General features: G+C 36.5%; 1 protein-coding gene across 1 annotated transcript; it reads right to left on the bottom strand.

The window, feature by feature from the left end:
* Window positions 1-304: 304 nt before the first annotated feature.
* On the bottom strand, window positions 305-15,085 carry piwil1 (piwi-like RNA-mediated gene silencing 1). Its single transcript, XM_048209738.1, has 21 exons — window positions 14,944-15,085; window positions 12,594-12,696; window positions 12,405-12,516; window positions 12,173-12,301; window positions 11,837-12,051; window positions 11,606-11,727; window positions 9,545-9,625; window positions 9,262-9,459; window positions 8,668-8,776; window positions 8,460-8,586; window positions 5,547-5,664; window positions 5,349-5,463; window positions 5,072-5,259; window positions 4,923-4,995; window positions 4,644-4,844; window positions 4,464-4,567; window positions 4,126-4,196; window positions 3,145-3,298; window positions 2,934-3,059; window positions 1,081-1,228; window positions 305-980 (listed from the first exon to the last, which is right to left on the bottom strand). Exons 2-21 carry the CDS (start codon window positions 12,660-12,662, stop codon window positions 864-866), a joined length of 2,577 nt encoding a protein of 858 aa, XP_048065695.1. The 5' UTR covers window positions 12,663-12,696; window positions 14,944-15,085; the 3' UTR covers window positions 305-863.
* Between the last annotated feature and the right edge of the window lie 780 nt (window positions 15,086-15,865).

Below are 15,865 nucleotides of genomic sequence, written 5' to 3'. Positions count from 1 at the left end.
TAAAACTACTTTTAAACAGGAAATGGCGGAATTTTACCATACATATTTACAGCGGGTCTATTCGAACGGGATTAATATTACCTGAGGTAATTTGTCCGGACCTTTTTACTAAGGTAAAAGTCGCCGTAATCTTTACTGGCATTGTCCGTAATGATTACTGAGATGGCACATTCGGACGGGACTAAAATCACTGAGAAGCTCTGGTAATGATTACTTTACCCCCACCTCCCCATGTAAAACTAATCCCGTCCGAATAGGGCTTTACACTGTACCCCAAGGTCTAAATTTTAACAAAAGAACCAAGCCATGTGAACTTGAGCTTTATTCTTTTTATATCAGTGCACTGCAACAAGACTCAACACATCTTTAGCACTTTCCAATACTTCTGATTCACATGGAAAATTTCCTTCATATTTTTAATCTACAATCACTATCACGTAATTGTGTGAAACATGAATGTATGCAGCACATGAACACTGAAGACATTCAAAACATAACTAATCTTTTATATCGGAAACCAGAAAATCAAAGTGCAATTAAATTATCAGAGCCTCTAAACACACAACCCAAGAAATCTGCATTTTCAACCATCCCTTCACATAAAAGAAAACAGGGACTTCCTCTTCACAGGGCATCAGAACAATTGAAGTGAATATTCAAAAAAAAAGTTGGACCATAAGCATTTGCCTCTACAAACACAACAAATTTTGTACCTGCTTCTCTCTCTCAAGACATTATATGTAGGTATATGAACAAATGTTCTGACAGTATACTTTCTCACTCAACTGAATAAACTTGGAAAAGAAACTAATAAAAATGGCCCCTTTATTATTTCAGACCCTCCATCTTATCACTTAAGCAGGTTACAGGTAGTATAAGAAGTCATCCAGGTTCATGTTGGGCTCCTTGTGAATGCTCTGACCAACCAGGAAGGCCAGTTTGTGGGCATACTGACATGGTGCAGGCACTCGGACAATCCCCTTAAAAGAAAGGAGAAAGAAAACCATGAAGAATACATGAGCAACACAGAATTGTAGAGCTATTAGCAGCAGTGTGATACTGATCTACATTGGTCATTACCTGCCAGTTGTAGTACATGTGGCAGAGTTTGTAGGTGAGTCTCTGCATGTGATCTGGTTTGAGGCCGCTGTTGTCAAACACCACATTGTAGTGAGTAGGTGAGACGCAACCAAAGCGCACAGCCTGACTTACTATGAAGAAATCATACCTGAAAACAGATGCAGTGTTTAGATTAGTGGTTATATTATTTAACTAATACAAAATGGCTAATATTAGGGTAATTGGAGAGTCTTTAAAATCAAATGCAAGAGTTGACACAGCCACCTTCTCACTCAACCATCTCATTCGCTCGTTGAATAGTTTTGGTGTTACAGAGCCTGAATTTCTGCATAATTTTACTCATTCACGCAGGTTTCGCACTCACCCAGAGCGAGCACACATAAAGCCACCTCTCAAACAGCTTGCAAGTACCAAAGTCTATTATTTTTTGCAGCTTACTGTGAAAATTCTGTCAAAATGCCCAACTTGGTGACTATTCACGTAACACAGTTATGACTTAAGTGAATGTTAACAATAGAGAAATAAAATGCATGTTGTGTATCAGATTAGGGCTGCACGATATTAAAAAAAACTAACATTGCGATATTTTGTTTTTCTGTGATATATATTGCAATAAGAAAAAAAAGCTCTATATAGCTCTATTTGCAAAGAAAAAATCATTCTAGGATGACTGGGGTAATTTTGTAGTTTAGTGAATAGGCATAGAAAACAATGAACAAATTACAAGCACTGATGAATATAATAGAACAAAGATACAAATTAATACATGATTTTTATGGCTCTGTCTGTGTGCACAGCTGCACGCATTTTAATCAAAAATGAGTTCTCTTTTGCATCTTTGTGCACTCAAATGGTTTATAATCTCTTGAATGTTTAAACTGACAAGACCTAAACACATTCAAATGATACTTTCCTTGTCTGATGGTCAAACTTTGCAATTAATCAGAGAATCAACATGCGTTTTGAGCCATGGTGTCTGGTCCGTACAGATTAACGATCCCTATACTAGACATCGCACATCCTGTAATGTGACTATCGCGGATGTGCACATCGTGATTTCGATGCCAAAACAATATATTGTGCAGCCCTAATCATCCATATTGGATCCGTGCATCAGGTCCTAAAGTGACAGCAGCCTATTAAACCTGCTGCCTTCTGTTAATCAAAGAGAAAATCACTCAATATTCCTGACTGAATAATTTTTGTAACTTTAATTTTAATAATTAATCTATTTAATCTGTTTTTTTTTTACATAGAAAACTATCCAGTGTTGTTTTACATGATTATTCAATTTCTGTAGTATTTCTTAAATACTATTGTTAGACCTACCTAAAAAACTTAAAGCAGTTTAATTAATTTCTATCTGTATTCTATATTTGTGCTATAACTTGTAATTTATTTGTTCTTGTTTTATTACTGACTGTTTACTTGTAAATTCAATTCAAGGGTTGAAATCAAGTTCTTGTGCTGTGTGTAAGCTACTGCAACAAAATTACCCCATTGAAAAAACAAATTGAGTGAGAAAACATTTAGGTGAGATAATTGTAATGGTAATTGATCAATTTTTATATGTGAATAAATGCCTAAAATAAAAAGTTCATTATATAAATTGATTGTATCTCTTCAGAAGATTAAACCTGTCTATTTATGCGGATTACTGTTACAATGTGTCATACTTTTTGAAGCTTAAAAATATTGAAGATTTTCAATGGATGGCCAAAAAAAGTTATGGCATAATTAAAAAAAAAAAAAAAAAAAAAATTTCCCTGTGGTATCAAAAATCAATATTTTTTAAGGTATTGTATCAAAGTTAGAAATTCCAGTATCATGACAACGCTAGACTCTATACACACCACTCTGGACGAGTGACCTCAGTGTCGATGACTGTTCCAGGAGGAGGGTTGGCAATTTTTCCATCGATCCGGGCGAAGAATCTGGAGCTGATGCGCTTTTTCACCACCACAACTGACAGCTTGGGCCTGTATGCAAAACATAAATGTGAATACAACCAAGGGAATTCAAAATCCCCATAGTGTGAATGTGTCTGGCTGAAGTGTGGCTTACTCGTAATCTTGCCCCATGGTCTTGATGGACTGCATGATCTGAGGAACTTCGTAGTCCACCACGCTCTGCAGCATGCCGTCTCCAACTCCATCTCGGTACACGATGATGCGTGAAGGCAGGGAATTGTTGTACTTCAGATAGGCCTTTAGAGCAGCTAAAGAGACACACAAGCTTCAGTATAGAGTGCTGCAGGGATGATGTATTTTTTAGGCCAACTTGCAAGTTTGCGTCACCCTGGTTCTCTTGATCAGGGGATTTTTCCATTGGCTTTTGGATTGTTGCAGAAAATAAGATGCGACCAACAAATTTTTAATTCTTACACATTTTGTTCAAGATAATCTTCACAAATGAAGTTTTGAATTTTAAAGCCTAAATACAATTGGCAGAAGAAAAAAGTGAAAGTTAGTCAATAAATTAAGCTTTTAGTATTAACCCCAACAACTCCTATCTTATTTAAACAATTTAAATTTTTTATCAATAGGGAAAGTAACAAGGTGACACTAATAACTAGGGGTCGCGCTTTGCTTGATGTTACGCTTGCAGTTTGTGGTCTCACCCGCCAGTAGACCTATTTTCCTAACAAATGTTCTACGAAGGCATCATTGATGTTTTTGACTCACAGCTCTTGAATGGAAAATTTTCAGTTACTCTTTAATACTGAAAACACTCTTTGCTTATTGCTTGTAATGTTTATTTGTAACTTGTTCCTCTTTATTATTTACTAGGCTACTTGCTCTTATGTTAAGCTGTTTATATGTCCCTATATAAACAGCTTAACATACAGATGTATTTTTTTTTTAACTTGTAATTATTTAAAAAGTACTTATAATTCCATATGTAATTAAAAAGAAAATAAATAATAAAAAAGTATCAAGAATCGTTTTGGAATCGGATTGTGGCTCCCAGAATCGGATCGTGAGGTGCCTAAAGATTCCCACCCCTACTAATAACCGAAATAAACGAATTTTGCAACATTTTCACCTTGCAACGACCCTTTCAGTGCATCAATGATCTCCTGACCACGGTTTTGCAAGACGCACTTGGAGAACCACCTGAAAAGATAACAAAAGCGAAATTATACAACAATTATGTACAACCACATGACAAAAGCAGCATTTCCACTATGTAATCCTATTGACTACCTAGTCCACCAATAACCAAACAGCAAGGTTCCCAGAACTAAGCTTTCATCTACTTCAAATGTTTTGCAGTTTACTTCCTCTTTTGTTTTATTGCCTAACCAGTCCAATATAGCGTTGAGCACAGTATTTTTACCTTATATTTGTTTAAACTGTGCCATCTTCAAATGATTATATTACCTGGACATGCCCTGGTTCAGACTGGCCACCAGTGCTCCGATGGACCTCTTCCCAGCAGCTGTGTCATGGTAACAGTCTATGCCTACGATCATCAGCTGCCTGAGCTGAAAGAAAAAGATTAAATTTGGAATCTGACACTTGGCACAAGCCAACACAATTGATGTCATCACAGAGTCTTACTGGGATTTCTACACTCCACAGCTCTCCTCCCATTTTGCAGTTCATCTGCAAAGCAATCTTGGTGGCCACAGTCATAAGCGCTTGAGGTTTGCTGATGGTGCGAGACACCACACACTGGCTAGGAGTGGGGCAGTCCACACACAGGTACTTTTTCACACAGTCATACTTGTCCTTTCGATTGGTAGGCAGGATCACTACCACCTATGGAAGGCACAGAAGCGGTGTGAAACAAAAGCTTTAGAAATTCAAATTGTGCTTGAATGTGATTGCTGGTCTCACCATCTGTGTTTCACGTGCTACGTTCTGTTGGAGGGCTCTCAAGAGAGATTCCTGACGATCCTCGTACTCAATCCTGCTCGGGCAGAAAATGTTTATTAACATGAAAATGGAATGGCAAGTTTTTGACATTCAAAGTTCACACAACTCACATGATGGCCCTCTGCATGCGGATTCCCATAGGCCCAGCCACTCTGTTGAGAGTTTGAAGCAGAGATTGGGCAACGTCTGCGTTCCGACGTGTGTAGAACATCAGCCAGTTGTCCAGATTCATGCAGCTAATCAGAGGGAGACCTCTCATCTCTTTAGACCAGTCAGCTGCCCATGGGTTATACTCATACTAAGAGATGAAAGCGAAAGAGAATAACGAAGACCTCAATGAAAGTTATGTTATGAATGCCTTCTGGGATGTTAAGCTGTCTGTCTTACCGCTCTGCTTCCCTGTATGATCCTCTCAGAGGGCAGAACTCTTCCATTCAGACTCAGCAGTCGGTTCTCAAAGCTCAGACCCCAAGTAGTAAGTTCATTCTGCACGTCTGCGTTTCTAGTGTAAGTGAGAGCCGATAAGATACACAAATACCCAAATTAAGAAACAACACATCAACAGGGCTGGCAGAGAACCTATACCTGTTGATGTTGGAGATTAAGCGGTTAATTCTGCTCTCTCTCTGTTCAGGACTCAGCCTTGTGTGCGAGGCAAGATCCTTCATGATGTTGAAATCAGCACGCATCTTGTCAGTCAAACCTTCAAGGCAAAACAAATGCATGCAGGTTAGGGAGTTTTTCACTTTTTTTTTTTTTAAAAACAAAATTTGAACTAGTTTTACTCCATATTTTACTGTCTATTAGTTTTGAGGTCATCTATATGCTAGTGTACACATCTCACCTTTGTGTATACAAAGTTTTGTACAATAAAACAGTTTCTAAAACAAAAAAAGTCCCCTTCACCTTAATTATGAATACCACCTCACCACCCACTGACTTTAAGCAAGAAGCAAATCAATCATTAACTAAGGTACTGAAATTGGATAAGGAACAAACCTTGCAAATATTAAATTAGTATGTTCTATATAGTATGTATGTATTCAGTATGAATGATATCTGGATGCTCTGCATTCACCATGTTATCACAGTCACGTGACTTATAGGGTCCAGTGTTTCCCACAGGATTTTCTGAGAATGTGGTGGGTGGTCCTTCAAGAGAGATTCCTGACGATCCTCGTACTCAATCCTGCTTGGGCAGGAATCTCTCCGGAGGAAAATTTTGTACATTTTAAATTTAAATGCATAAATCTGATGCATTCTGAGACCAAATTTTAAGTGATTAGATCAATGAAGAAATTTGTTATCTTGTAAACGATTTTGTGCTCTAAAAGTAATTTATTTATTGGTGATGGTAGGGCACATTAGTCATGTACACAACATATTGTAGGCTAAATGATAGTTCATATATGGTCAAACGTGTAGAGTATACATTTAAACCATTAAAAAAATATGTAGCAAAAGAGGTTACCTTTGTTGAATTAATTTATTTCTAGAATAATTAGTGGAAGCCTGTATCTATATATCTGTATTTGTAAAACTAATGGTCACTCTTTGATTTGTTAAACAATCCAGAATGCACTAAACACACTACTTTCATTATAGAGGAAAAATAACAAATTAATAAAAATAATCATAAGCTGACCAATAAATAAATAAATAATCTAGGTGACTATATAATTCAGCAGCAAAAAGTATGCTAGCCTAATTCTTGAAAAAAAACTTTGCACAGAAATTTTATAAAATCTAAATATGTTAATAAAGTTTAAAATTACTATATGCATTCTTATGAAATTAAAAAAAATTATATTTGATTTACGTTAATGTAAAGACGTGTATTTATAATAATCTAGAATGATGTGCTTGAAGCAAAGTGGAGTTACAACTCGCAGTTGCGCTGCGCATTGAAAAGTTAACGGCACAAAGATAACCCTTATGTATATCTGCAATCAACAGTTTATTGATCGTATGTTTCTTTTCACTTTTAAATACCAGTTATTGTGCTTGTGACACCAATTCATAGTCCTTGAGTTGTGCGATCTAACTGTAGCCAGTATGACATCGTTCAGAAACGGCAATAAACTCCAGCAAGATGTAGTCATTTTATGCAAATCCACAGCCCTTTATCTGCATATCAAGTATTATAATGGGAATATATCATATTGGAGAGTTTTACCGCGCTGACTGTCGTTACCGAACGCGACACGCTGTTTGAGTGCTGAACAGAGATTGACTGACAGCTGCAGCGGAGGGAAGACGAGTTTCTGTGAACTTTAATTTAACGATGTACATATTCTTCTGTCCCTCACATGAAGCTATGGAATGGCTTCAGATGACTTTGAATATAGTACACAAAGACTTGCGCCAATTAAGTTTATTTCTTTTGCCCTATAACTCAATTATCAACCAGTTATTTACATATCGCGACAGGCGTACTTTGAGACTGTGGCGGGACAAATTAGAATGTGAAGTTTCATTTACCTCACACCGCCTCACACACACTCGCGTGGACGCACGCACGCTGAAGCACATGCGACGCTCGCAGTGTTTTCGTCCACTGTCGCCTCACTATATGAACACACAAATTCATCTCCAGAGCTGCTCTGAAATTCACTTCATCAGCATTTAAACGCTTCGTTTGAGAAAACTACCGTCACAGAGAAACTCAAAGCTCTAGGCAAACCATCAAAATCAAAGTTCGATTTAACTTGACAGAAACATTACTATTGTACAGTAGAATTTAGATAAATTAATTTAACAATAAATTATTAAAATATATTTTTAAACTATAATCTCAGTGTTTCTTCCATGTTTTAATTTTAACAGTAAAGCTCTGTTGTGCAGCACATTGTTTGGCAAAAAAGTTTAATTTCATGATTAAAAGATAAATTAAATGGTATGCGTTCATTTAAATACACAACAGAACTTCTGAAAAAAAAAAAAAAAAATCATAAAAATATATATTTTAATTATTTTTTTATTTTAATTATTGATTATTAAAATGGAATTAAACCATTAAAATGAAATCCAGAAAACAGAATTTGGTAAAAATAAAATTTGAGGGGAAAGAATAAAAATTTTATCATAGGGCCCTAAAAATTTTTATTCAATTGTTGGTAAATTGGACAAGATTCATTATTTCAATTAATTAGACATGCTTTTTGATTACTAAAATTTATTTATGGAGTCAAAAAATAAATAAAACGGAAAAAAAAACAGAATCCAGAAAAATTAAAACGGAAAAAATGGAATTTAAAAAAAAAAAAAAAAAAAAAAAAACGGATTTCATAGTGCCCTAGACATATTCAGATACATTGAAGGTTTTGTCAATGTCTTCAATTGCACTAAACTACAGGATACTGGCTATTAAACAAATGACGGGTCCTTTGTTTTGTCCCGCCCCAGCTTCCTGTTCAATAGGAAATGTGTTGAAATACTTCACATGAAAGAAAATGGCACTCTTCAAACCATTTTAATGGGTCTTCAATAAAGACTTGCCAGTGAGGTAGCAGAACTCTGGAACGAGCATGGCAGGTCCTGGTGGAGGCCGTCCTGCGGGTCCGAGTCTCTTCACATGACTAACCAGAAGAGCCTGGTTGCCATCTGTTATGTCCAGACCATATTGCTGGAGAGGAAGAGAATGATTGAGTCTGACCATTAAATTCTGCAACTGGTATCAAAATAATTCCCTATGTTATTAAGCTACCGTTTTGAAGTAGTTCTTAAACGAGATCTCTGTATCTCCCTTTTTGAATGTGTTGTTAGGGGTATGATCCCAGGCAATGTCATCGATCCTGTACGTCTTGTTATTGTACCTATGAATAATAATTTATTAAACACCATTAGTTAGTACATTCACACATTTAACCACTTTTACAAATTATTTAAATATTTTTGAAGTATTAAATCCATCCAAGAAAAACTCTCGCTACCATTCAAAAACTTCGGGTCAGTACAAATTTATGAATACTTTGAATAAATACTTTTATTCAGCAAGGATACATTAAATTGATCAAAAACGACAAAGACATTTTACATTGTTGCTACAGATTACTATTTCAAATAAATGCTGTTCTTTTTAACTTTCTATTTTTCAAAGTATGCCAAAAAGATTTAATTTAGCTTATACTGTAAAATTCAGATTAACAGTTAAAGGAACAAGTTACATTAAAATATATTTTAAAATTGTAGTGATATTTCAAAATATGTTTTATTGTGTCTCTGATCAAATAAATGCATCCTTGGTGAGGATAAGAAACTTTTGACTGACAGAGTATTTGTAAATGTGTGCTCATTTTACTTGGTCAGAATGATCAGGCCCACAAGCTCCTTCGTGCAGGCTTCAGAGAAGCGCTGGTCTCCACACTGCTGCCTCAGACTGTACATGAAGTCAAGGACCGTCTCGCTGCGCAGAACCTTGTGGCTCACGTCGGTGCACAGCATGATGCTCGACTCATACTGTAGGATGGTGGTCACAAAGCCAGGCCAAATTGTCAGCCTGCAAACAGATACGGTCCATTGTTTAATAATTTTCCAGCAGCAGGTATGTGTGCACAGACACACAAACAGATTTGTTTCAAAACCTGTGCTGGGGAATGTTGAATGGATCATCAGGATTGTAATAATGGCGTCCGATCTGCTGCATGTTTAGTATCCTCAGGATTCTACAACACAAAATAAACAGGACTGAAAGTTAAACTCCTCATAAATAACCATATTTCAAATAGAGATGTTCCGATACCCCTTTTCCATTCCCGATACCGACTCAGATACCTGAGCTCAGGGTATCGGCCGATACCGAGTACTAATATATACAGCGTTTCGCCGTCATTTTGATAGACAGGATCGTAAAAAAATCCATCATAATCAATAATTGCCCATTTAATAGCTTCTGATTTCATCCATTTTCATTTTTATTCACGAACTTACAGGATAAGCAAATAGGAATAGCTATGCATTTATTTATATTATGAAAAGAAAGTTAAAGACTGCGTCACTTTCAGTTTTCATCTTGAACACTTGTAACGGATTGTGAGAATGCGATCATCACACTATTTATTCTTAAAAACGTCATAGAATAGTGCATAAGTACGCGAAATGGGACGCACCTAATGTCACGTAACATTATACCTCAGAAAAGCCATTCATTGACCATGAACTTAGTCAGCAAGAAAAATAACAAAACTTAAGTAAGCATGCATAAGTAACTTTATTATTATAAAATTGGCTTAAACTGGGTGCTCGTCTGTGTGTAATCAAGCGAATTGTTTTCATTTAATTCTGGAGACTGAACTCGCGCTTTGCTGCCACACTGGAGTGCACTCACCACCAACTGGACAGGGGTGGGAATTACAGTTACAAGCTACATAATCTGTCAAAATGATGGACGGGCTGCAGATTTTTTCTGTCACTGCTAAAAAAAATTCCATCAGTGATGGAAAATTTTCGATTAACGCGACCTCTGAGATTATTTTATATATATGTCATACCGCCAGTGACACTCCACGACCGCGGTGCCAACTTCACCACCGCGGTGGCGCGGTTTTATGCCTACTGTCACAGCCCTAGATATGTCACCATTAAGGCCTACATTTAAGTGAAAATGAATGTCAAGTAGGCTAATATGCAGCTTGTTGTGCGTTTTCAAACCAGCAAAAATTACAGAATATGTAGAACATGAGTTCACACAACGCCACATCACGCACATGCAGCGGTTCGGTGAATGGAGAAAACAGAATAAAACTATAGGCTTACATAACACATATACAATAAAAGGGAATATTTATGCCTATAGGCTACGTGAAACATTTCACCATATAATTAGGTCTACATATTAACAAATCGAAAGTGGTTCATTGTGGCGCACTCCAACGATCTAGGAAAGGACACAGACATTCTGCTTGTTTTCGTTATTTAAATGTCTTTTGTAAATGTATGAATTATGTCTGGCTTTTAAATTACGACCATAAACCATACATTTCGGAGTACAGTTTAGGAAAAAAACGTTCCAGTGGTCACGCCGGCGCCTCATGCGCGCGCACATAAATTCTTGCATTGCTTACTTGATATCGCAGCTGTTAAATATTAAAATAAAATACAATCAACCAAACATATAAAATTTTACACTGCTCAATTCAATTCTGTAATACAATCTGCCGTCCTGTGACCACCGCCTGACTGTGCTGTTATGTGAAGGATGTTGTCGATAATGCGAGTGAAGTACAAAGCTTACATGATAAATAGCCTAATAGTTTAGCATTCGTCTCAAAAATGGAAACAGTGCCGAATGAGAAAGGTAGGCTTCAGATTCACTTTAAATGAATTCGTTTAGCATCTTATTTAGGTTTATTTCTAATAAATAACCCTGTTTTTCACTTCCTCTGCTTTAAACAGTGGTTGCTTATGGCAACACAGCACAACTTCCTGTGTTTGTATTCTGAGCCGTGAAGAATTGATTTCCGATTTGCTGCGTTAAGCAAAGATAGCGGGCACAACCAGATGTTGTTTAAGAAAATGGTATCGGATCGGTACATGAATTTAATTACTCGCCGATACCGATGCTAGAATTTTTGTTATTTTGGTATTTCCAATACTAGTATCGGAATCGGAACACTAATTTCAAACAGTCTGCATTCTGTGATTACCTCCTGAAGAGGATGTTGTAAAACTGCAGACATACAGGAGAGGATGGCGGGAGTTCATTGGTCAGTGTGACAGTGATCTCAACCCTCTCTCCATTTCTGGTCTCACTGCACAGGATCGTCTCCTACAGGTGAATTAACTTATCATTGACCATCAAATCAAATCCACATGCCAAAGCCTCACAAAAAGCATTTAAATAAAAACCAAAGCACATTGAGGTTGTAAAAACATACAGTATTGTGCAGTTTGTTTGGGAGGAAGAGAATTGCTCCATCAAAGGTGTGTGCTTTGCCCAGAGTCTCCTCGTGCTGGAAAAGCAAAGCCGAGCGCAGGCGTCTGGACTCCATAGGTGGCTTATAGTCCACGTGGTACTGATACAGAGCCCACAGAGGCCGTGAAAGCAGGCGCATGAAATTGGCCCTCAGCTCAATATCAGTGCCTGAAACACCTGTGGTCACAGGAAGAGTTTCAAATTTAGTATCACACATTAATACAACTGTGTACACCAGAACAAGGATATGGGAAATGTAGTAAAAATCAACCCACGCTCCTTAACATTTTGTTGTTACCTGTTTTGGACTCTTTCACATGTTCCATGAGCTGGCGAGTGTGGACACCAGAATCATGGAAATCCCGCCTGCGCCCACCTCTCTCCCCTATCTTCACCTGCTGAAAGCCTGCAGAAATCTGGAGCATCGCTACAAGCAGAAATAAGCAAAAGACCAAAGAATTAGTATTTGTGAATGTTATAGTATGACATAGTACATTATATATTTCCTCTTTTTGCTCTAATGCACTTACCTTCTTCCGACATCGCTCCAGGTGCAGGTTTCTGTCTCCCTCTGCCCACCAGCTGTCCTTCAGGTGGAGTGGGCACAACAGGCTTCGCAGCCTCTTGTGATACCAGTGGTTGCTGCAGAGAAATTGGAATACTAATAAGTTTATTTCTATAAAGATTTATCATGTTCAACTAATTATAAATAAACTCACAGCGCCAGGAGCAGCAGGCTCTTGACCACGACCTCTGCCTCTTGACCTCGCTCTTGCCCGTCCCGTCATATTGATGCTTCTTCACAATGCCTTGTGTATAATGCTGTACATAATAGTTAAAGTCACCACGAAGTCAAAACAATTCTCATCTTTTTATGGAATATTGCAGTATTTGTTATAAATTATTTATTTATAAAAATTATTTTAAAATTCATGTGCCCTCACATTCTTTAATCAAAATAACTTCCACTGCCTCTTGAAACATCTCTTCTCTGATGACGTTTTAACTGGCGTGAGGGCAGGACAACCGGTCACTCACATGAGATCACAGTAATAGCCAAACCACAACCATCCTACCAATTCCTAATAGACAAATCAAGTCCTGCCCTTTTTCTTGTCTGAGAAGACATTTCACTCAGACATACATCACAATAGGAAAGAGAAGGCACGCACAACTTTGACTCGTTCAGAGTTTTAAGGTTACAACATACAGAGATAAATATTTAAGAACCACATTACTGTTTGGTGCACAAAGGCCATGTTTTGAATTTCTTTGCAGAAATCTATTTCAACATTCTTCAAAACACTTACGCTGTATGTCCTACGCCTTCCCTATTCTACTTATGGAAAAAAATGAAACTGGCTCTGCGTTCGTTCCATAAGTAGAATAGGGAAGGCATAGGACATACAACGTAAGCGTTTTGAAGAATGCAGAAACCGGAAGTACGTTCAAGGATATTTTGTGTTTATAAAGCATATACAGTTGGATTTTTTTTTTTTTTAGAAAATTACTGATTGTTTCACTTGATAAGATCCTTATTCCTCGTCTGGTCTCGTTTAAAGCCATTTGAAGCTGCACTGAAACTGTAATTTTGACCTTCAACCGTTTGGAGGCCACTGAAGTCCACTATAAGGAGATTAATCCTGGAATGTTTTCATCAAAAAACTTAATTTCTTTTCGACTGACAAAAAGAAGACATGAACATCTTGGATAACATGGGGGTGAGTAAATTATCAGGAAGTTTATTTAAAAGTGGACTAATCCTTTAACAATCAGCGAAAGGTTTGCTTTATGAATGCAATAAGCATTTTTAAAAACTGGATACAATGAGATGACATTATTCTACTCATCATTCAACCATCAAACATTAAAAGAATTTAAATTTATTAAATTTAAAAAATTAATTGAAAATGTTCCTTAAATGGAACATTAGATAATATTTCAAAGTGATTTCCGTCCTTTTGAAAGACAATAATCAGGAGGAAAAGAATGCAGTTACTGAAAAGAGCTCTTTCCATAGATATTCTTGTTATACCATGTCGCATTGAAAATACCAAGAGTTGCTATTCTTCTGACATCTGAAAATAGCAGATTAAGGAAATGTTACAGCTCTGCTCATTCAGTCAAGCTGACCTATACGGATTATTTGTAGCGCAAGCTCCTGATTTGAAATGCTTTCACTCTTTTTGAGCGGAATTTCCCCAAACTTAAAGATTATGGGTCCCTTAATCTAAAACGCAGTAGGCTCGTTAAGATAAAGGTGGATACAAAAAGTAATTATAAACGGCCAACTGACACTTAAGGGCTTTATTTGCCACAAACAACGAGCTAATTTTTATAAAAACATTTCCGAGATGCATCGAGGAATCTTGCAAAATTAACATGCAAAAATGTGATTTATCCATATTGTTCACGTGTATGGAGCCCAACGCCACGTGAGTTATTCAAATTGTGTCTTAATTAGGTTTAAATTCAAATTCTTGAATTCTATGAAATTAATGTGTTTATTAACATAACAATTTTCCCTGTATAATAAAAAGTGCACTTTTATTATCAAAGTTATTACGAGTTCTCTGACAAGTGCGCACTTAACAAGTGCGTAGGTCTATAAAATACTTAACTAACATACAGCATAAGGGTTAAATATCATACACTGTTGCCTTATTACATTTTAAGAAAGCAATATTAAAGCATATTACTTTATTGCGTTACTTAATATGTTAGTTGTTAATTGTAGACCTATAATTGCACGTGTTTGGCGCGCTTGGGCCCTGGTGCTTGTAACAAAGTTATTTTTCTTGAAAACATGTTTACTCGAATGATTCGAAATACTTGTATTTGTCTAAAATACTTGAGGAAAGTGTATATAATATAGTGCAACTAATGTTTGTTTAATGACTTAATTGTTAAATACTGACAAAACAAGATGACAAACTAAATTTGATGGTTTAAGACATTTCCGTTGTTTATAAGATAAAAAACACTTTAACAACTGTCAGGAACAATGAAGTGTCTAATTATATATGTATAAAATTAACGAAATCTTAGAAATCGTCAACCACCTCTTACCCTTTCTCCGAGCAGCGCCAAATGACATTCAATTAACTCCAGTCTGCTCGTTAACCTGATTTCATCTGTATCCCTCCGCTGCTTAATACATTCATCATCTTTATTCGTTCCTATTTTTCACAATTCTTCGTGCTTTACAGTACTTTCAATTCTTAATCACTTATTTTTGACATAAAATGTAGTTAAAAGTGGAATGGGAAAGGTTGTTGAGGAAAACTATTTTATTTGGAAGGATACAAAACTACCTGTTGCGGGGGTCACCTGCTCCTGTTATTATAATAGGCGTTCACCACAAGATGGCGTTAAAATACACAAAACACAAGTGACTGTTCCAGAACTTCAGGTCAACCAGAGTGAAAGGTACATTTCAAGTTATGTTGCTAACAATAAAACATCTCACAGTTATATTTGAGGGAAACATGCTTTGCAGAGGATAAATAAACGTAATATTGTCTGATTTCTGAGATGTATTTGTAATGAATTTTTTAACCAAAGTTCCCTATTAAACGTTTAAAGAAATTAATTTATGACTTACTTGAAGTGAATGTAATGTATTAAGCAGATCTAACAGGTGCCTCATCCATTTCATCAGTTACAGAATGTCCCTTTTGGTGAGAAAGCATAGAATACAAAGGCTTTTTTTACCCACTAGAATAACAATTCTGCTTTAATGTAGCCTAACTTATTTACAGTAAATGAAGTGAGGCTTAACAGATGCTACAGTGTATGTGGCATGCTCTTTTAGTTTAATACACTGCTCTGTTCCTCATCAAGCCTGTGAAAGATATAGATGGCAAGAAATATATAAGCTGCTTTCGTGCTCCTGCGGAGAAAAAATGTCTGAATCATACATTATTTGTTTTGATTTAAGCTAGATCAGAAAAAGATCTGGGATGTACAAAAATAGGCTTTGACACAAATA

Source organism: Megalobrama amblycephala, linkage group LG12 (assembly GCF_018812025.1).
Source record: "Megalobrama amblycephala isolate DHTTF-2021 linkage group LG12, ASM1881202v1, whole genome shotgun sequence".
Lineage (NCBI taxonomy): Eukaryota > Metazoa > Chordata > Actinopteri > Cypriniformes > Xenocyprididae > Megalobrama > Megalobrama amblycephala.
This window is presented reverse-complemented; position numbering and strand designations above follow the sequence as displayed.